General features: G+C 37.8%; 1 protein-coding gene across 3 annotated transcripts; it reads right to left on the bottom strand.

The window, feature by feature from the left end:
• Positions 1–1692: 1692 nt before the first annotated feature.
• Positions 1693–16545, bottom strand: LOC132635973 (E3 ubiquitin ligase PARAQUAT TOLERANCE 3-like). Of its 3 annotated transcripts, XR_009580872.1 has the most exons (14): positions 16223–16545; positions 15422–15509; positions 13836–13896; positions 13572–13708; positions 13340–13470; positions 12965–13135; positions 12579–12878; positions 11633–11680; positions 11450–11490; positions 10833–10920; positions 10557–10752; positions 10298–10429; positions 8483–9190; positions 1693–8338 (listed from the first exon to the last, which is right to left on the bottom strand). XR_009580872.1 is itself a non-coding variant. In XM_060352593.1 (13 exons), the coding sequence occupies exons 1-13, from the start codon at positions 16389–16391 to the stop codon at positions 8578–8580; spliced, it is 2175 nt and encodes a 724-aa protein (XP_060208576.1). In that variant the 5' UTR covers positions 16392–16544; the 3' UTR covers positions 1693–8577. The 3 variants fall into 3 exon arrangements, 2 of the variants coding, with proteins under 2 accessions (XP_060208576.1, XP_060208577.1); XM_060352593.1 differs by having other exon boundaries at positions 1693–9190; positions 16223–16544; XM_060352594.1 differs by lacking the exon at positions 11633–11680 and having other exon boundaries at positions 1693–9190; positions 16223–16544.
• Positions 16546–23156: the final 6611 nt, after the last annotated feature.

The following is a 23156-nucleotide window of genomic DNA, read 5'->3' as shown; positions in this document are numbered from 1 at the left end:
TTTTAAATATTTTCCTTTTTTCTTAATCTCCATGTCAAGTCAAACTATATCACATAAATTGGGACGGAGGGAGTACCACATTTTATACCATAATTATTTGTTTTAATACATCAAACCATAACGACTCCTAAGAACACGTTTGATATGAAATATAAAATGAAACAATCATGGTATAAAATTTGGAGCAACATTAAGAACACCAATATAATTAAATTAGTGAAACCTGCATGGGCAAATTGTAGGTTGGATTCCCTTCCAGTTAGCTTTGCTCCATTGATCTTCGATTAACACGTGTCACTTGAAATCAATGGACAACATGTTTAGCTGAGCATGGTTGTCTCGTACACCCATGGGTGCAAAGCTTTCCTTTACCTACTGCGATACCCACCTCCTCTTCTCTAGTTAGTTACTGAGGGATCGTTTGGTGGCAGGTCAGAATTATGCATGGATTAGTTATGAGGGAATTTTTGTGTTATTTTATGCACAATTTAATTATTCATGTAATACGTATTCCATTCTCTATCTTGCACAACATAATAACATAGATTCCCTCATAACTTTTATATATATATATATATATATATATTAATTATACGGATTTCTAAATCGCAAACCAAACAAGTGTGTTGAATTTTATACATAGCAAAAGAATGTCATCAAACCAATATCACTTAAACGTGATTTAATACATGAATAACTTAGCTACTAATCAGCTACCAAACGACCACTTTGAAAGTATGTATCTGATCTTTTATTATGTTTGTTAGTCATCATAAGCTTCACTTCCCTCTTTGGCTACTTTATTTGCCCAAGCTTTCAAAGCATATAATCATAAACCACTGCCATTGCAGGTCCTCATGAAGTTTTTTTGTTATTATTACAAAAAATATCAGGTCACTTGTAGAGTTATAGGGACACTAGAGATGCACCCATAGGAATACCTATGATCACTTGGTTTCCATGACTTGAATACCATCATACTTGAGTTCTTTTTGGGTTGAAACTATGTGTATTCCCGTTTGCTATCTAGTTGACCATGTTTTACTGTTCTATGAGGACCAGTCAGTGAAGTTGCATGAGGCGGGAGCGAGATTTTATTTGCAAGTGGAACCAAATAAAGTATCTGGAGGCAATCCATGTAATGATAAAAGAGAATTGACATGATGAGTACAATGAAAATCTATACAGGATGACCTTAAATGTACATATGCAGCATCCTATGATACTGAACACAACATGTTTATAGTTATAAATAAACAGTAAAGCCTCTGCACACATGTGAGGAGGAATTCTGTTACTGTATAGTAATTACATCTTAAAAATGCTGCACTAAGCCTTGATCTCGAAAATACAAGGGAAGAGAAACCGAAGCAAAGATATGATGGTAATGCAACAAAACAACCAAGTAGTAATGCAGCAAGGGGTGTGAAATGGGCAGCTTGACCAAATTTGGACGGGTCAAAACAAGCTATGCTATTAAATGGGTCAAGACCCATCCCATCCAAAATCTCTTTAGGTCAAGTGGATTGGGATAAAATGAGTTGAATTGTGGGTCATAACCCAACCTGCCCAAGTTAAAACTCAAAGTGAAGCCGAATTTCAACAATCTCAGACCCATTTTTGTTTGTACTACTGTTAAAATGCACAAGCGAAATGGAAAATGTAGAATTTCAACCGTTCCAAAACTACATCTTCAAAAAGAGTCTTATTCCTGGAAAGCAATTACACTTAATTATAATAGTATAACATAATAGTTCATAACACACACGAACTCGAGGACAATTGCCAAAAAAAAAATGTGAAACTGTACATTAATGGATAATCACATTATTTATCTTAAGAATAAACTTTAAAGCAACAGATTTAAGAATATAAAAATAAAATTACAGTACGGTGTAGAGCTACCATAAAAAGGTACAATAAAGGATAAAATATGATTATTAGAAGATAAGTAAGAAAAAAATGAGAGAAAATAAATAAGGCAACGACGCAATAACACCAAATCGGTCATTACATAAAATGAGACTTTTCGTCGTTACGTAACAATGGATTTAACGATACGATACAATAAAATTTAAGTAACGATCAAAACAAACATTGTATTTAAACTAACACAATGCAATAGGTAAAAACAATCCAAACTAGCTATAAGAAGGTTTTCTTTTTCCAGGAAAAGAATGTTACTCCAATGTCATATGACCTCATGTCTATAGCAAATTAAAGCACACATCCCTAAAGCTTCTATGAAGTATATTTTGATATCAATAAATATGTCTCGCAATATACAAATTTAGTAATGAATTTTTTATTAGAACGTGGAATATGTATCATCAATAGAACTCACAACGAATTCTTTTGCAGTTTAGAATATGTTAGCTGATAGCAAATTTCCTTGTTTAGCAAAAGGATTACTGATCGTTTCTTTCCTTGTCTTTTAAAACTTTGGTTAACTGTCAATGATGCATACTGTGGCATGACTTAGATAAGATTTTCTCAAAGAAGATATCACCAAAATGGTTATAGGTCCCCGTTCTGTTTTCCATCCCAAGGTAAACAGACACTTTCAACAGCTGATCTCAAATATTAGCTGCTTTTTTTAAAGCTATCAATGTTAACCACTCTTTTCACATGAAAAAAGAACTTTAGTAAAAACTTACTCCCAACTAAAAGCAATTCCAACATCATACGCTGGAGCTCAAAACTCTACACGCTATGCTGGAGTTCCAACCAGAATTTTTTTTAAAAAAAGGAAAACTTCTCTGCTGCAATGTTCGAATTCCAGGACGCTCCAAATTGGAACTCCAAGATGTTGTCCTTGAGTTCAAAAGAGGTACCACGGGCAGTGGCAGAACTAGAAATTTTACTTAGGGGTGTCAAAATATAAATAAGTAAATATACGAAGAAATTTAAGGTGGTTCAACACATAGTATATATATATAAAAAGAAATTTTTACGTAGTATTTACACTGTAATTTTTTGGCGAAGGGGTGTCTGTATGTGGCTCCGCCACGGACCACGGGTGAAATAACTCAATGGTACCTATTTTGATCTCCAGGACACAATCATGGAGTTTCAACTTCTAGAAGCTGAAACTTCAGGACATTGTCCTTGAGTTCAAATCAGGTATCATGGGTGAAATAATCCTTTTCGCATTATTAAACGTACTTATTTCACTCATAATACCAATATTAATACTTACATATTTTATCATTACTTCACCCATGAAACCTAATTCAAACTCCACGAAAAGAAAAACTTCATGGAGTTCGAACCTTTAAAAGTTCGAACTCCATAAATCGTTGAACCTTTATATGTTCAAACGAAGGAATCGTCCCTGGAGTTTAAGCCCCCGTTTGGCCATAAAAATTATTCACTTTATTCCGGAAATTTCTTTCACTTTTTTCCGGAATCAGCGTTTGGCCATGAAAATTCCGAATACAACTTGAAGTTGTATTCCGGAATACTAAAAACTCAAAAAACTTATTTTTCAAAAAATATTCACTTTTTTCACTTTTTTACAACTATATTTCACCAAAAACTACAATTTCAAAAACTATGGCCAAACACAACTCCAACTCCAAAATTCCAAAAAACAAAATGAATTTTTTTTTGGTATCTATGGACAAACGGGGCCTAAAACTCCAGGAAGTTCAAACCCATCTTGGGGTGGAGTCCTTAGCAAAGCCTAGATTAGTCAATCTATTTATCTAAGCATACAACAGATAAATAAAACAAATAAGTCCTCCCCTTTCTGAATCATGCACCATAAGGCACATATTGTATCAAGCGACATTAGTTGGAAAAAACATATCCACATTCCATATTTACACCAGAATTATATTAATTTATCATGGTTTAGTGATAAATGTGAGTGTGAATGTACATTAACTGTATTAAAAACACATGTTACATATTCAATTGATTGAACTAAGGGTAAACATTGGATGTGATTAAGTTTTTTCCAACATTAGTTGCTGACAGTTGCCTCTTCGTCCCGCTTAATATGGTCTCAACCTACCTCAACAAAACTCTCCCTGAAATACTGACAGCAACTCTAAGAAAGTGACTTTTGGAGATTTGAACATCAAATTGAACTCGAAATTGAGAACTAATAGAAGATTTGGACTTGCAGAGTAGAGATGCGGGTAACCGATAAGAATAATTAATTTCGAATGTTGACCACGAAACTTAAGTTTGACTTCAACCTAGTCTAAAATTGCAATATGAGTATCGTTTGATTCGTCCAACCTCGTAGTATTCTTTTGAATGGATGGAGCTCGTGTTGTTGGATTTGAGTGCGGAAAGAAGGTTTGAGAAGGCTAGAGTTGCTTCGAACCGAGATAAGTTAAAGGTTTGACCTCAACGAGGGATTTTCCCAAAATCCATGTTCTATGTGCTTAGCGTATATATCGCGTGACAAGCATATATACGACTATTAATTATTGAAAAGGAAATTAGTTGAAACGCTAGAGTGTAGCCTCATTTTCCATATCCATGTTATGATAAGTTAAGCATATTATCTATGCCTTATTGATGTTTTTTAATTTAGTGACGTGTCTCACGAAGCGGACGTGGACGTAAGGCTTGATACACAAGTCATCCCCAAGAGAGGAAGTTTCAAGTACTAGGATTAGTATTCCAAAGCAATTGAGAGATTGAAGATAATGTCACACATCATATTCGAGCACTATGGATGACGTGAATGCTCGCATCCAGTGTTCTGTGTGATAAGAATGTGCCACCAAGACTTAAAGGTATGTTTTATAAAGTGATGGTTAGACTGACTATGTTGTATGGGGCAGAGTGTTTTCCTGTCAAGAACACCCATGTCCAAAAGATGAAAATAGCAGAAATGAGGATGCTGAGATGGATGTGTGGATATACCAGGAGAGATAAGATTAGAAATGAAGATACTCGGGACAAGGTGGGAATGGCCTCAATGGTGGATGAGATGCGGGAAGTGAAGTTGAGATGGTTCGGGCATGTGCAGAGGAGAGGCACGGACGCCCCAATTAGGAAGTGTGAGAGGTTGGCCATGGTGGGCCTAAGGAAAGGTATAGGTTGGCCAAAAAAGAATAGGACGAGTTGATTAGGCAGGAGATGATGCAGCTTTAGCTTAACGAGGACATGACTTTTGATAGGAGGGCATGGAGGTTGAGAATTAGGGTAGAGGGTTAGAGTTGGTGGAGCAGTATAGGGATAAGAAGACTGACTTGCACATGGTGTTTGTTGACCTTGAGAAGGCTTACAACAAAGTCCCAAGAGAGGTGCTGTGGAGATGTCTGGAAGCTAGAGGTGTTCCTGTAGCATACATTAGAGCGATTAAGGACATGTATGATGGAGCCAAAACCCGGGTGAGGACGGTTGGAGGTGACTCGGAACACTTTCTAGTCACGATGGGCCTGCACCAGGGGTCCGCGCCTAGCCCATTTCTGTTTGCTGTGGCTATGGACGCTCTGACAAGCCACATCCAAGGAGAGGTACCGTGGTGCATGTTGTTTGCAGATGACATTGTGCTTATTGACGAGTCGCGGAGCGGTGTTAACGCGAGACTGGAGGTTTGGCGACAGACTCTGGAGTCGAAGGGTTTCAAGTTGAGTAATGGGAGTCAAGTAGAGGACGAGGACGTTCAGCTGGATGCTCAGGTCATCCCGAAGAAAGAAAGTTTCAAGTACCTGTGGTCGATCATCCAAGGGACTGGCGAGATTGACGACGATGTCACACATCGTATTGGAGCGGGATGGATGAAATGGAAGCTTGCATCGGGGGTGTTGTGTGATAAAAAAGTGCCGCCTATTCTAAAGGGAAAGTTCTACAAAGCGGTGGTTAGACCGGCTATGTTGTATGGGATGGAATGCTGGCCAGTTCAGAAAGCGCATGTCCAGAAGATGAAGGTAGCTGAGATGCAGATGCTGAAATGGATATGCGGGCATACCAGGAGAGATAGGATTCGAAATGAAGTGATTCGGGATAAGGTGAGTGTGGCCCCTGTGGTGGATAAGATGCGGGAAGGGAGGTTGAGGTGGTTCGGCCATGTGCAGCGGAGATGCGCTGATGCGCCAGTGAGGAGGTGTGAGAGGATGACTGTGGTGGGCCTGAAGAGAGGGAGGGGTAGGCCAAAGAAGGCCTGGGGAGAGGTGATTCGGCAGGACATGGCGTTACTCCAGCTTACCGAGGACATGACCGGTGATAGGAGGAGGGGGTGGAGGTCGAGTATCAGGGTAGAAGGCTAGTGGGGGGCCGCGAGGTTTCCTTTCTCGTATTAGGAGTATTTTTATCCTGCTTCTATGTGTTGGTCTTATCTATCTTTGTTATTTTATCAAGACTTCGTTGCTCTTGCTATTTCTCATTTTCACATGGTTTTGATTTGCTTGTCTGTATCTGACTCTTTTCCCTTGTTTCTCTTGTTTTTCTTGTTTTCTTTTGAGCCGAGAGTCTTTCGGAAACAGCCTCCCTACCTTCCAAGGTGGGGGTAAGGTCTGCGTACACTTTACCCTCCCCAGACCTCACGTTGTGGGATCCAACTGGGTATGTTGTTGGTTAGTAGATTGTCAGGCGTATTCCTTTTCCATACCAGGAGTTTTAGATTATTATTTTTTTCCTTGCATTTGCTTCTCATCTTTAGTACTATCTGATTGTTTCTTTCACTTTTTTTTTTTTTGATAATGGTAAGAGTTAACTATATATCCACAGGTATACTACATCAAAAAGAATGCAGTCCCCCTTTCAAAATGTTACACCTTACAGCTTGAATATCCTATCTATATTCTTCCTTACAAGTAATCTAAAACATCAAAAGTATCTTCAGTAATGTTTCTTTCACTTCGTTATCTTACTATCTTGCTACCGTTATTGCTTGTTATTACTGCTTCTTTTTCCTCACCCTTTGAGCCGTGGGTCTATCAAAAACCGCCTCCCTGCCTTCACAAGGTAGGGATATGGTCTGCGTATACTCTATCCTCCCCAGACTCCTTGGGATTGCGCTAGGTTTGTTGTTGTTGTTGTTTTTTGACTAGGTTACATTCTAGAATGATTTTATCTTTGTAATTGCTCAAGTTCATATCTATTGAGTCTGTGACATTATTGATAAGATTGATGTTTGATATGAGATGGTGAGCATCATACACGCTATGGGCAGTACTTAACTCACACACACAGTCGGGGCGACAACCACTGTGGACGGACTAATGATACATACAGTTGGCTCGGGTATAAGATGAGGTGACACTACCATGGACGATTATTGAAACACATAGTTCACCACAGGTAATGGTGTGTTCTATGGATGGTCTATTGCTATGCATTGGTAAAACCACGAAATAAGTCTTGTTGCCACCACTGTGGACGATTGATGAAACGCATAGTTGGTTGGGCAATTGATGAGATATTGTTGACTATGGACAGTCTATTGAAATGCATAGTTCAAAGCAAGTAAAATTGGGCGTCATGGACAGTCTGTTGAAACGCATAGGTGCGACCGAGACTTTTAGCTGGTGGATCATATATGTTATTACTGTCAGATATAATAATTGCACAAGTTTGAAAGTGAGTATTTCGATAACCCTTGCTACTACTTTGTTGGGACGGTCAATGCTACTTACTGACACACGTGGATTATTGTACCAATGTTACACTTGCTAGGTATGAGTTGAGCTGTTATGAACTTTGGAGATCATACCAGTGGAATTTTGGGTCATAGCACCATTATTAAGAAAATGAATGCAATAGCACACCTCTCTGTTAAAAATGGATTCTCATCCAAGAATACGCGGAGAATTTGTCTTCTCATGTTCTATGTAATGCCAGACGATTCAATGTACAGTACAATGTAACGGAAGGGGTACCATGATACAAGATCTTAATTTAGCACTTATGCATCTCTTGTTCGAATGTACGCATCTCACCAACATACTGCAAGATAACTTTATCGTAGTTTATGCCATCATCATACTATATCATTTATTCCGAAGAATATCTCAGTAATTAGCATTTTATCTGTTGATCGATCTAGTTGGCAGCTAGACGGAAGTGGTAGGCGGACCAAATTAAGTGAATAGGACTTAAGAGGAACTTGTACCACTGAAAGGGTGGAAATTACTTGCGGTAAGCATTACCAAGACAGAGAACATACCTCAAATCAGCTTCCATACCTTTGTCCAAAACAATTGTTGGGCAGCATATAAAACGGTCCAAAATACTAATTTGTAACCAGATGGCTTCTGGTTAAAACCTTGTCTAGCATCCAGACCTCACACTAAAGAAGTGAAGAGGATTAGTTAGGAAAATGAACAAAAGTTAGTCATGATGTTACTGTCCAAAAGCTGACCACTCTACAGATCTGTACCAACAAAGCCAACAGATATTGCAAATTAGATCCTGAAACACCTACGTCTTTTACAAGTTGTAGGGACCAATATATTTCCATAAGGATATAAAAGACCATTTACCAAAGCTACAACAAGACCAAGTTAATACAATGTACCTATTCAAAAGGAAACAGGAACCTGGTTGATCACCTACACTGATTTCTGAACAACTTCATTTACAAGTTTACCTCATGAGTCATGTTCATTACTCTCAATGGACTCTTTTTCGCTTGTGATGATAACTGTCTCTGCAATCTTCATAAGAGCCACTGCTCATCCGTTTCTTGTTGTCACGTACCTCATCGATGGAGTGTCTTTCATGGTGCCTGGAGTTCCTTGCGTCATGCCCCAAACCCCTCTCCTTGGATCGTGCTTTCTGATGCACAGGTGCACTAGGTTCAAGTGCAGAACTTCGGTGATGTTTCTGATGAGAGCCTCTTACATGACAATTAACTCCACGTTTACGATCAGAAACTTGATAGTGATCCAAAGTAGAATCACATTCATGGTCCTTTCTTGAGTCCCGACTATGGTGTTGATGACTTTCTCTCCTACGCCTATCAGAACTACTAGGAAAACCGTCAGTGACAGAATTAGACCTGTCAGAGTGACGACGCACCTTATCTCTATAATCAGATGAGGAATGAGGACTTCTCTCCCTTCTTTTCTCAACACGGAGGTGCTTTCTGTGTGTTTTTCGAGCAAAGCCATCACCAGAACAACTTGTACTTGGTTCCCTCTCCTTATGGACCTTTCCTGATGCTTCTCGGTCATTTTTTAGGGAAGGCTCCTTAAAGTTAGACTCAGCTTGACAATATTGCCCTCTGTACAAGGGTAGTTTTAATTAAAATTATAGTTTAATCAGACAACTGCTACATGAAAAAGAAAATTGAAAGAGAACTATATAAGGATGAGAAGGTGGAGGCAGGATAAAGGCAAAAGAGAAATGAAAACACTGAAATGACACTCACTAATGTTGTGCTTTAAATTCTCAACTTATTCCAGAGAAATAGAAAGGAAATAACAAAATTCTCCAAAGGAAGCGTGAATAATTATCTAGCATACGTAATGTTTTCCCAAAAACATAGTGGCTTGGACACACAAGATTAAAGTGGTACAGGAGAACCCTGTAAGACCATACTTTAGGAAAAGAAACGCATTTTTTTACTTATTGTGGTTAAGACGCGAGGATGATGTCAATGAACTCAATATTCTACAACACTCAAATGTGGAGTGAGTTTGTCGAGGTCAAAACTCTAACTGAAAAAAGTAGCAATGTCTTAAAATTGTATAGTTAGCCTTTGTCAAACCTGATTTAACTCAAAACATGGCATCTGACAAAAAGAAAAATAAATAATTGGAGCCACAATCAGCAAAAACAAGGCAGATACTTTAAGAACAATAAATAATTGGAGCCATAATCAGCAAAAACAAGGCAGATACTTAGAAGCAACCAAAGGAGAGAGATGATTGACTTTGATAGATATACCACGGTAATCTTGAAATCAGCAATTCCAGAAAAACACGTCAAAGTACTAAGAGACAAAACATTCCCAAAACATATTTGTTCAGATAATCCCATTGTTAATTGCATTATGTTCAGATGATCCCATTGTTGTTTGCATTCAGTGTTTGAGTGCTCAGACAAAAGGAAAAGTATGCATGCTATGATTAATCAGCGACCATTTAGGCACGTGATAATTCAGAATATCATACGATAGCAAGGGAGAGTGCAGAGGGACTAATATAACCAATTAGCTAAAGATTACAAACCGCACCGTATCCACTCCAAATAATGTGTTACGTCAAGCTAACACTCAAAAGCAATCTATGCCACATAATTTGGAAGGCTATTTCCTGTTTTAGATATTGCGAGAACAGATAAACCCGTGTCAGTTACATTCTACCATGACTTATGTAGCAAAACTTACCTTCTCATTTTTTCATGCTGAATTCTCCTTTTATCTTCATCAAGCTGGAGGCCCATGTACTCATATTGCTTCAATGGGAGATCATCTCTGTTTCCAGCTGGAAGTGCCATACCACCCATTCCCATGATTCCTCTGCAAGAAGCTCCCAAGGTCTCAAACTCATTCGCATCAATTTGAATCTTAAAATGATAAAGGACCCATCTATTGAGGCAAGCAATCTTTGAGTAACAAAAGTTCATCAAATATAGAGCCTACTTACCCGGGTAAAGCCACGCTACTATGCATAGATCGCATATAAGGAGGAGCAAAAGGTGTTGGAGGAACCATGCAAGCATTAAATGGAGCATTTCCAGCATTACCATACATATTTGCAAATGGCCTCATTGTGGAATATGTATTGCAATTCCAGTAAGGTGATGGATACCTTGGAAATCCTCCCGTAAGCATGGCGTTTCCTGATTCAAGCACAACCAAAGAAAAAATATCTCACATATTGTACTGCATACCTTGTATGTTAAACAAACAATAGGTCTACCTGTCTGAAGCATTGGATTTGGATAGGAAGCAAATGCGCAGTCTCTGATGAGATGGTCAGGAGAACCACACATGTAACAGTTACGATCCTAGGAACCAAAAACTACCATCAGTTTCTGCCTATAGGCCCAACACTACAAAGCAACATGACTAATTAAATACTCATATTTTTCTTTCCCACTCAATACATCATGATCATATATCTTTCTCTTGCCATCATTGATCACATAAACAAAAAATGTTGTATAACTCCCAACATATCCATGATATCAGGAACAATGCATTTTTCTAATACCAATTAGTTTCAAGCCTCAAGGGATCCACAAACCACTAATAAGAAGGTAATGCTTATTTTTTTAAATAAGCAAAAAACATAAGTTAAAGCTATCCAGCCAAAGAGTGGTTCTTTTAAGAAAGAACCACTCGAAGACATCCAGAAAACAAATACACACACAAAACATGGTTGATAGTATATTGGTCAATTTCGTCTTAAAATTAAAGAAGAAAAAGGGAAACAAGAACCCAAGATAAGATACAGAAAATCAAGCTTTGTCATAACAAACAATTCCACTTGAAAACACCATAAAACAGTACTAACTGTGCTGACAAAAGTTGTACCTTTTTAACTCTGCCAGCAGGCACAAAATTCATGTCCCCACCTGCATTAAGACATGTCCTCAATCAGTAACAAAAGATTTGTTATTAATGAGCAAAAGGCAGTAATTAGATCGAAAAAGTTCCAGAAATAAATTCATAATGCCAGTGCAACAAGTAAAGATAGTGAAAGCACTAAAATCCTACTTCTTGTGTCACAGAAGTGGTCCTTATTCTTCTTGATGGAAGAATCAGCTGCAATCAAATAGTCAGTGAATAACTACATCAAAACCACAATATAAGCAAACAATAAGCCAGTAGACAAAGCAAATTTGAGGACTGTAAGAAGTAATACAAATCTCATTACCGCATGCATTGATACAGCTTGTTTTAGACCAGAGTTATCAATTTGAACAGTATTTAGTTCCTTTTTACATTTTTTTGTCACAACATAGTAGGTAAGGACGAAAACCTAAAACATCCATGCTCTAGAACATGGCAAAAAGATTACTAAAATAACCAGACAAGAGCATAGATAATGGTTCACTCAAATTTTAAATCAAATCTATGCAAGATACTGATTGCAAAAGAAAAATTAAATAATATTAAGTAATGATTACAAACCAAAATTTACTTTGGTTTTCCTTTAATAGGAAGATGGGAAATTGGCGGCACTTGCAAATACTGGATATTGAGATCTTCACCATAAAGACAAATCCATATAAACATTTCAGCTGCCTCTTCACCTCAAACTGGAGGATAAAATGGGCAAATGAATCATAAATATAAGATTTGGCTTCATTCATCTACTGATTTTTAACTTCTACCTCGTTCTTAATGTTTCACGAATCTACAAGTCAGCGCATTGATTGAACTGTATGTTAGGGGCCAAGGTTTTGTAACTCCATTAAGAGCTCAACTCTGACTTACTCTTTCAGAAAAAGGAAGAAAAAGATTGATGAATACATCTCATCAGGCATTTCCCTCATAGAGGAATTCTACCGACATGATGATTCCATCGATGTCCACATGTATTCAGGAGGAACATAATGAGGTTCAGCCAATAGATAAAGCATTATACATGCCAGTACTTTCCACCGATGACATATGCAGAAGAAATAGCTAAGAAAGCTGGTCAGTTATGAGCTAATACCTTCATCCTGAACATGGGAATAAAGGCAATTAATAGGGTTGCTTTCACCCTGACAATCTTCTGGATCATCAGTTACACTTGGAAAATTCCAATGATTAGCATATCGACCTCTTCCTCCATCCATTTGTTGCATTGTCCTTGCCAACGCTTTTTTCCTAATAAGTGAGTCATTTAAAGATTCTGCCATAACTTGATTGGATCCTTCTCCAGTAGCTGAGGGTGACTGAGGCATCTCCGGTTCCCGTTGTACAACAGTTACAGCACAACAAACATCCCTCACATGAATTCCAGATTCACCATCTGCATTGACATACAGGTCAGTCACGCCTCATTCACTAACAGTCTCTATTCAAGATTCACAATTCTCACATAACAATGATTTTCACCTGGAGCATATCTGCGTAAAGCATTTTCTGACTCAGCAACAACCATCTGGGATTCAAGAAAATGCTCAATTGCTTGCCTGAGAGATAAATTCGGTAGCAGATCTTCCACTCTACATCTAATAGAAAGGCATTTTGGGCACATTGCCTTTTCAAGAAGAGCTAGCCGAATGCCTACAGATACATTCACCCAGAAAAAGCAGAATTATATTCTCAATGCTCAAATCAATATTATCCAAGAACACAAGATGCTCAAAAACGATTCTGTAAGTAATAGATACAAATGCAATGAGTGAAGGTAATACACATGATGCTCAAATTTCAAAAGAAACAAATGCATAATGAAGCAGACACAGATGAAAGGACGATACTACTCACATTTCTCACAAAAACTGTGCTGGCAGCAAGGTATCAGCACAGCATCCTTCAAGAAATTATTGCAGAGAGGGCATTGCAGTTCTACACGCAAACCACTACCAGGAACAGCTGGAAAATTGGACCTTACCACCCTTCATCCATAAGACAACAAACATCAGCCGTGCTTATGGGCTAAATGAATGACAAAAATAGAAGGCAGGGAATGCAATACTTTTGCAATGTTGGCTCATACCTTGGACCAGAGAGGTTCTCTTTTTCAAAGTCCCGGCAGTTCTTATTACCATATCCTATATCACTGCCAAGAAATGTTCCCTCAGCCACTGGACAAATGTCATTCCCAAAGTCATCAAACACATTGGCTTGCCCAACCTGTAATATATGCAAGACATAAGCCAAAGCATGCATAAAGAATTTTTGGGTTTCCAAGTGACTATCTACAAGGAAAACGGTTATAGATAGCATGGGTACGGCAAGTAAAATTCGTAACCACACTTACCACATGATTAACAGGATCAGCATCTTTCAGCCCTAAATCCTTCATGGTACCAATTGATGGCCTGTTACCATGTCAAATTATATAAGAGAAACTTCAGAAAGCAGCAACAAACTTAAATGACATATCATTAATAAAACACCTCAGTATCTAGACAAATAAACTGTTCTGGGAAGCACAAGAATCATGACCGACACCAAAAACATTCCACACAAGACAGAACCTATTCAGTGAGTAAGGCCTAAGAAGAGCCTTTTTTTTTTTGGATGAAGAGGGCCTACGAAGAGCCTTAACATACAAAAGGAAAACAAATTAAAAATCTTGCCAGATAAGTACGGTGAACACAGGAAAAGCACACTGAGATTTATACCTATTTATGTGATAAGACTGAAAATAGAATTTGCATATCAGGTGAAAAATTCAAAAGCATCACCAACTTAGCTTCAAGCTAGTAACCACTACATATAAGTTCAACTACACTTCTGAAAGCTGGGACTCATCAAACAACAAACAGGCCAAGGTTCCATTCATTTCCAATTTGTTAAAACTTTAGCATACGCAACTCAGCAAGTCAATCTATACCAAATCCTTTCAAAGCCATCCCCAAAAGTACCTCAATTCTTGTGAAAAATTTTCTATTTAAAATGCCAAGATTTCTAGAGGTTCAAGCAGTAAAACAGGCAGCTCGCTTGTGAGGGAACTAATAACTGTATCATAATGAATAGAGGAGCATGTTTCCATAAACAGGTCACAGTGGAATCCTCAAACTGCCATGTGTCAAGATAAAGAGCCCATTTGGATTGGCTTATAAGTTGCTCATAAGCTGTTTTCAGCTTGTTTGAGTGTTTAGCTGACCAGCTTAAAGTCATTTTGTGCTTAAAATAAGCTCAAAAAAATAATTAGGCCCATTTGACTTAGCTTATCTAAAGCAGCTTATAAGCTGAAAACAGCTTATAAGCCAAAAAAAAAAAAAATTAAACTACCCCAACTTATTTTTTTTAAGCTTATAAGTTGTTTGCAGCTTATAGGCATAAGCCCATCCAAACAGGCTCAAAGTAGGAAAGGTATATTAAGAAGAAGAAGAAGAAGAAAAGGAGGAGAAAGAAATAACACATGCGAATTGAGTTGGCTCTCATGAATATTCAAGAGTTTTGGATTTTAGCATGATATACCAATGAATGATATTCAATAGAAGCCATCTCCCTCTTCTCCCAGAGTTGTCCTCTAGCCGACTTCAGTATATAATAGCAAAGTGATGATATCAAAAGATAAACCAACTTCTTAATTATCCTATTTTTCTCCTCTAATACCTGATTTTAATGCATAGCCAATGTAAAGGGAGGCTAAACTAACATTATGCAGCATAGTGGACCCAAAAACAGGATGACCTCAATAGAAATCCCTTGTAAAGCATAGGTTTTGGCCTTAAACGTGCATAAAGTAGAAAAAATGGATTATACTGATATGGTGCTTCAGGTTCATACTATTATATTTCCGTTTTGAGAATTTCATCGAGCTAATACCTAATAAGACATATATTAGTAAAATTCCTCAAAAGGATTTTGCATATTCAAGTAGTAAGAACTCACTTAGCAGCTGAAGGCATCGTTCCAGCAGGAACTCTCTTGACAATTACACTTGACCCACTCGCAATCTGTACATTTTCGTCATTATACTCTGCAATGAAGACCACAAGAATTGTCTCACTCGAAATTAAAATAAATTTCAGACTTGGTGTAAATTCTAGTGGATTATAACATAGAAAAAACACACATGAAACAACATATATGGGAATGCAGAGATATATGATCAACAACACCCCAGCGCGTAATCCCACAAGTGGCGTCTGAGGAGGGTAGGATGCACGCAGACCTAACCCCTAACTTTGTCGGGTAGAGAGGTTGCTTCCGTTAGACCCTCGGCTCAAAAGAAACGAACCTGAAACTTAGAAAATCTCTCTCTCTCTCCCCCTCTCTATCTCTCTATCTCCCTCATCCTCCCTCACTCCCCTCACTCCGTCCCCCTCATCCACCCACCCCCTCCCCCTCCCTCACCCCCCCCCACTCCGTCCCCCTCACCCACCCACCCCCTCCCCCTCTCTCTATCTCTACCTCTCTCTCTATCTCCCTCCCCCAAAACCCCCCTCCCCCTCTCTCTCTATCCCCTCCCCAACCTCTCTCTCACACACACACACATTAAAAATGCATCTCAACATTGACAAACAACGTATGAATACATACACACTACCTATACATAGATTTAAGTAGCTTTGAATTCATATAAAGTTCAGAAACATGAATGTATATATCCACACAATCACTTACACAGAAGCCCAACGACAAAAACAAAAACAAAAAACAGAAGGAATAGAATCAAAACAATTAAACAACCTTTGCCGGAGAGGGCGTCTGAGAAAATGAGATCAAATTCCTGACAAATGCTGAGCTTTTTGTGGCGCATGATCTTCTTCCTCAGTTCCCGCAACGATATAGACGGCCTACCATCTACATCAACAGAATCAAAGTTTAAACAGCTCCTAAATTTGAACTGAATTGACATTCTTTCTATTCTACCAGATCTCCAATTCAATCAGTCTTTGATAATCCTATCTGTATATATGTATGTGTAGAGAGATATCTGTATATGTGTATGTGTAGAGAGATTTGAGGGTTCTAACCCTATGTTTGGATGTTTCCCGTGGTTCATTAATGTCCAGTATGGTATTGTACAACGGTATTGTATTGTACTGTATTAATGAATATAATATTTGTGTTGTTTGGTTTGACCGTATGGTACTGTATAATAACTTATAAGTTTACTAAAATACCATTAACTCTTAATTAGAAATTAGTTTATATATTTTAATAAAACTAATAAAATAGAAACTTTAAAAAATAAGTAGGGTGCTGGAGGGGAAGTTGGTGTGAGGTGGGTGGTTGTAAGATAAGGGTGGGGTGAGTTATTGTGGGGTGGGTTGGGCGGTGGTGAGGGGTAGTGGGCGGTTGGGGTGGATGGCAGAGGAGTGGGGTAGTTGGGGGTGGGGATGGGTAGTAGGGCGGGGTGGGGGTGAGTGGTAGGGTGGGGTGGGATGGATGGTGGCGGGTGGGGTAGGGATGAGTGGTAGGGTAAGGGTGGGGGCTGGATGGTGGAGGGTGGGGTATAATGGGGAAATGAAATACATAATCACAGAAAAACCATCAAATTCATTATTACAAAAATTGGGACTTTTCATGATTATATAATCAGGAATGAACCACGAGTCTACAACACCATACCACATAATTTTAAAAAGGTCAAACCCATTGACAAACACCTGTGGTCGTCCACTTCTTTCACTTGAGCACCTAAAGTGACCCTTGTTCCATTTAGACACTTCAGGTGGGTCATTCCTATTCCACTTAGACACTTTTTGCACCGTTATCGGAGCAAAACCAACACCAGTCGTCTCCTACGTGGATTAAGTGGCCAATTAAATTATGTCAGCTCATTTAAATTATGTCAACTCGATTAAATTGTGCCAACTCATTTTAATTGTAAATTCACTAATTTGTAAATTCGTGGAGTTTTGACCATTAAAAACTGGGGCTTTTGGGCTGGTTGGATGTGCAATGAGGTGGCGTCCCCTTTGGTGTTGGTTTTGCTCCGATAACGGTGCAAAAAGTGTTTAAGTGGAATAGGAATGACTCACCTGAAGTGTTTAAATGGAACAAGAGTCACTTTAGGTTCTCAAGTGAAAGAAGTAGACGACCACAAGTGTCTGTCGATGAATTTGGCCTTTTAAAAACAATAAAAATAAACATGATTTCATAGAAAACCATACATTAATGAATCACGGAAAACCACCATTCAAACAGGGGTAAAGAAAGAGGGCTTAATAGGTAAGAGCAACGAAAGTTTGGAAAACAACCACTAGCATACAATAGAAGCATTTTATATTGAGGAAAAGGCGTTACAGACTAAGGTGTTAGGGTCACGTGTTATCGGCATGTTTGTTACGTTGTATAAACTATTAAGACAATTGGAACTTAAAAAACATGTGTCCTTCGGGTCCAAACGGTAGCTTTTGGGTGAAAACCGAATATAGTGTATGTGTGTGTTTAGTGCGTGTGATGCACTTGCTATCAAATATTACATAATTGTATTACAATTTTAACTTCTTGACTACTTCGCCTGTTCAATTTATATGACACACTTTCCTTTTTAGTCAATCCCAGAAAGAATGACAAATTTTCTTATTTGACTTTAAACTTTACCTTTACGCTTAATGAGATGATTTATAACAACACAAATATCTTTGACTTCTTGTAGACCACAAGATTAAAAAATCTTCCTTTATTTCTTAAACTCCGTATCCAATCAAAACTACATCACATAAATTAGGACGGAGGGACTATAGATTTTTGTTTAAGAGTTTAAAGATAATATGTGTTGATAAAAATTTAGAATAGTAAAATGTTTTAAGTATTAAAATACAACAATTAAATCGTGTATACTTTAATTTACAAAAAACAATATTATGTTTTTTTAATAGATAGCAGTAATCAATTTATGTAGCGAAAATAAAATCTTGCAATAGATTCAGTAATCTAGTTATAATTGAAGTGTATCAAAATTCAAATTTATTAAGTATTAAATTTATTTAATTTGAATTATGGGACGTAATACTGTGTTTTTACGTTCTTAAAATAGGTTTTAGCTTTCTTCTATAATTGAGACAGAATTGAACTTCAAACTTGTTGATCTCACCATTATTATATACTTTTGACAACTATCTTAGAATATTTAGTCCATATAAATACATAAATTAGTAGGATGTAAAAGTTGAAATGTATAAGATTTCTCCTTTCAATTACTTTAGGTTAATAGAATTTTATTTTTGTTTTCCTTTACAAAGTAATACAACGAAAAAAACATTTATACTTTAATTTACAAAAAATGATATTACAATTTAAATTCTTGTAATAGATTTCAATAACCAATTATCAGTTAAATGAAATCTTACAATAGATTCAGTAATCTATTTATAACTGAGAGGTCAAAATTTGAATTTATTAAATATTAAATTTTTATTTTAATTATAGAACGTAATATTGAGCGTTTACGTTCTTAAATTTTTTTAGCTTCCATCTATAATTGAGATGGAATCGAACTTCAACTCGTTGATTTCACCCTAAAGTTATCTACATATGCCTTATTTAAGACTTGTTCCTATTGACCTACAATACACAAAGTGAGTACCTATTAGACACTTTTTTGACAATCAACAAAAAAAAAAAAAAGGAAGGAAAAAAAAAGATAGTGTAAAATGCTCGCCAATGACGTGACAAGGTGGTGAATTAACTGCGTACATGTGGCATTTTGAGTACAAAATAATGATTAAAAGATTATGAGGTAGAAGAAAAAGAAAATAAAAGATTTAGTGAGTAAACCCTAGCCCTACATAATCATCCTCCATCCTGCTTTTTCCAAAATGCCACCATCCACCCACCGGCACCGTCGTCCACCCGTCGTCACACCCCTAAATCCAATGTTTTCTTTTTCTTTTTTCAGATCTGATTCGTTTTTTGTTTTAGATCTTTTTTTTTGGGGGGGAGGGGTTTATGTCACGACCCGACTAGGGCCATGACGGGTACCCGGGGCTAACCACCAAGCACCACTCATTCCATTACTCATCCCATGTTCATTCATTATTCTCATGTTTATAATCATAGGAAAACCATTTTCATTGGAAACATAATTACCTTTATATACATAAGCCCTTTGGCTATCAAAATAATACATATATACAATGGGAAGCCGTGAGACCATACTACCCACACATGTGTATCTACGAGACTAGACATATGGACGGGACAGGACCCCATCGTGCCCAAAACATATATACACAAAAGAATAAATCAATGGCACCTCCGGAACAATGGAGTGCTCTCAAGGCTTGCTAATAGCTCCTACGAGTCTGGATCACCTCCCTATCTACCTGTGGGCATTAACACAACATCCAAAGAAGAAGGACGTCAGTACGAACATTGTACTGAGTATGTAAGACATGAACGAAATGAACATAATAGAGAAATCATAAGATATAAGGTGAAGAATAGATATAACCTGCTTGACTTTTAAGAGTGTGAGCATTTTAATCATATCACATATATCATGAAATCACACATATCATCATATCACGTTTATCATATCACATACACCCCCGTCGTTAACCCGCGTCCGGGTAATCATCATACGCCACCCACTAGTGGTGTCATGCCCGGCCCTCTAGGCTCGGTGTAATCATAAGCAGCTTGCCTTAGCGGTGACATGCCCTGCCAATTAGGCACGGTGGAATCATATGCAGCCCGCCTTCGCGGTGACATGCCCAACCAATTAGGCACGGTGGAATCATATCATCATAAACATATCATCATCATACATTTATCATAAAACATGCATTAGAACTTAAAGGCAACTATAGCTATGTTAGGGTGGCATGAGGTCGTGAACCCCCGATTGCATTATGGAGTGATCATATTCATCATATCTCACCTTGAAGGGACTAACATTTAAGGTGAGTGTACACAAGGAACAATATCAATGGAACCATACTTAGGATCATTAACCTCATGGACATCGTACCTTACTTTAGGATTCTTTAGACTTAAACTCATCATCATCATTATCATGCTCGTGTCCTATCTCTTTTCTTTATCTTATACATACATAGCTCTTTGTAGTCATAGACTCATAATTTCCGTTATATAGGAAAATCATGGAAAAATAGAAAGATTCATGCCATAGTAGTCATGCCTTAGAAGGGAAGGACTAGCCTTACATACCTTTTCGTTTAGCTATTCTATCGCTTGATCGTTCTCCTTCAATTTTCGCGTTTCTACCCTCAAGAGAGTTCGTATTAACATTAGCTAATCGATTATATGAACGTGCTTTACTAAAGCTAGAGAAAAATTGGGCAGCATTTCCTTTGTTTATACAACTTTCCTCATATCATATATCAACTCCCAAACGTCTATAATAACATTCACAACATTATAACCAACAATTTTCATTCATCTACATTATCCACATTTCATAATTTCACTTCAATTCATCCATAATCATGGTCGTAGTACACTACTACGTTTTCTCACATATAATGCTTATCCCATATTCTTAATGTCATTTATAACATATTTACAATCACAACATATCAAGAATCATGACTCATCCCAAGCTACCACTCAAAATCTCATTATTCTCATCTCTGTGACCCATTTCCTATCTCCTTTCATAATCTAAGTCTTTCAACCTCTCAATACCTTAAACAACATGGAATGATCATGAAACTTACCTTAAATAGTGTAGGAATGAGCTTTGAGTGGAAATACTTCACTTGAGCCAAAACCCTAATTCACTTCCAATGGAACTTCTTGACTTGGACGAACTCCAATGAGTTTCTTACACTTGATTCACTTGGTTTGATGAAGTTGATCATGAATTTATCTTGGGTTCTTGTGGAATAAGTGTGGAGATCTTTCTAGAGGGTTCTTGAGGTGTGGAGAGAAAGAATGAAATGAATTAAATGAGGTTGGTCCCTTATATTAATTTTTGAAGCTGTCCCGACACCATTCTACGGACCAACATACGGTCCGTATCTTTTATACTGGCCGTATGTATGGCCGTAGATTTGGTCCAGTGGAAGTCCCATTCTGGGCAGAACATACGGCCAGTATGTTTTGTACGGCCAATATGTTGGGCCGTATAATGCCCAGCTTTTTCGAACTCCTTTTCGTCGACTCGTTTGATCTTCAATCCTTATGGAACCTTCTTAACACTTGTTTAACACCTCATTAACAATCTAAGGGACGTTGTATCTCCAAGACATTATTAAGTCATCATTAACTTGTTACTCGTAAATCTCTTCCGATGCATAACGTATACCTTGCCTTTCTTGGCGAACTTTTTTTCTCTTGCCTCGCATGTCTTTGAAATCTCAATTAGGGTCATCAAATGCTATTTCTTACTTATTGAAACATCGTACACTTCGTGCCCTTCATTAGCCTATTCACTGTGCATTAACAGAAATTTTTTCGAGGTGTAACATTCTTCCCCCTTTTTGGAACATTTGTCCTCGAATGTTAAGCACTCGGGAATTCTACAAAAATTTCGCCAGAGTTTCCCCTGTAATATGGCACTACCATCCTGTGACACAACCCATAATAACAATGCCTCATAGGGCCACAACATAATAGCAATAAATTTTGGCCACACACGACCCATATGCATAAAACGAGAACATACATACCTCATAATCTTGATGTTTCATCTTGGATCTCTTCCGAGGTTTGACATAAGTGTGGGTACTTGGACTTCATGTTTTCCTCCGCTTCCCAAGTTAACTCTTCTCGGTTATTGTTTCGCCACAAGACTTTGACTGAAGCTACTTCTTTATTTCTAAGTCTCCACACTTTCCTATCTAGTATGGCAACGAGTACTTCTTCATAAGTCAACCTTTCTGTCACTTGAACATCATATACTAGAACAATCCTCGTAGGATCCCCAACAAACTTATGGAGCATTGAGACCTGGAAAACCGGATGGACTGATTCTAGTTCTGAGGGTAAGTCCAATTCATAAGCTACTTGACCCACCTTGCGGACAATTTTATAAGGTCCTATATATCGAGAACTCAACTTCCCTTTCTTACCAAATCTCATCACTCCATTGGCGACACCTTTAAGAATACCCAATCATCAACTTGAAATTCTAGGTTTCGTCGATGGTTGTCCGCATAGGTTTTCTAGCGACTTTGGGCTGTCAACAATCGATCTCGGATGACCTTGACCTTTTCTACTGCTTGTTGAATCAACTCAGGGCCTATTAGCTGTACTTCCCCTACTTCAAACCACCTAATTGGGGATCTACACTTCCTTCCATACAGAGCTTCATACGGAGTCATTTGGATACTGGAATGGTAAAAATTGTTGTATGCAAACTCAATTAGTGGTAAGTGGTCATCATAACTACTACCAAAATCTAGAACACATGCTCTTAGCATATCCTCCAAGGTCTGAATGGTACGTTCGGCTTGCCCATCAGTTTGAAGATGAAATGTCGTGCTAATCTTTACTTGAGTACCCAAACCTTCTTGGAAAGATTTCTAGAACTTAGCTGTAAATTGTGCTCCTCTATCTGTGATAATAGACATCGGGATACCGTGGAGTCGCAAAATCTCTTTGAGATAAAACCTTGCATAATCTTCTGCTGAGTATGTGGTTTTGACTGGAAGAAAATGAGCTGCTTTCGTGAGTCTGTCCACGATCACCCATATGGAATCATATT

This window comes from Lycium barbarum, chromosome 4 (assembly GCF_019175385.1).
Source record: "Lycium barbarum isolate Lr01 chromosome 4, ASM1917538v2, whole genome shotgun sequence".
In the NCBI taxonomy this organism is placed as follows: domain Eukaryota; kingdom Viridiplantae; phylum Streptophyta; class Magnoliopsida; order Solanales; family Solanaceae; genus Lycium; species Lycium barbarum.
The sequence above is the reverse complement of the archived record's forward strand: the minus strand, read 5'-3'. Positions and strand labels throughout refer to the sequence as shown.

Coding starts and splice junctions, on each gene's coding strand:
- LOC132635973 (XM_060352593.1), bottom strand. CDS start 16,391: ATGTCAATTCAGTTCAAATTTAGGAGCTGTTTAAACTTTGATTCTGTT. Junction 13,136..13,339: donor GCACAGTTTTTGTGAGAAAT/GTGAGTAGTATC, acceptor ATGTATCTGTAG/GCATTCGGCTAGCTCTTCTT. Junction 11,681..12,578: donor TTCCCATGTTCAGGATGAAG/GTATTAGCTCAT, acceptor ATTTGATTGCAG/CTGATTCTTCCATCAAGAAG.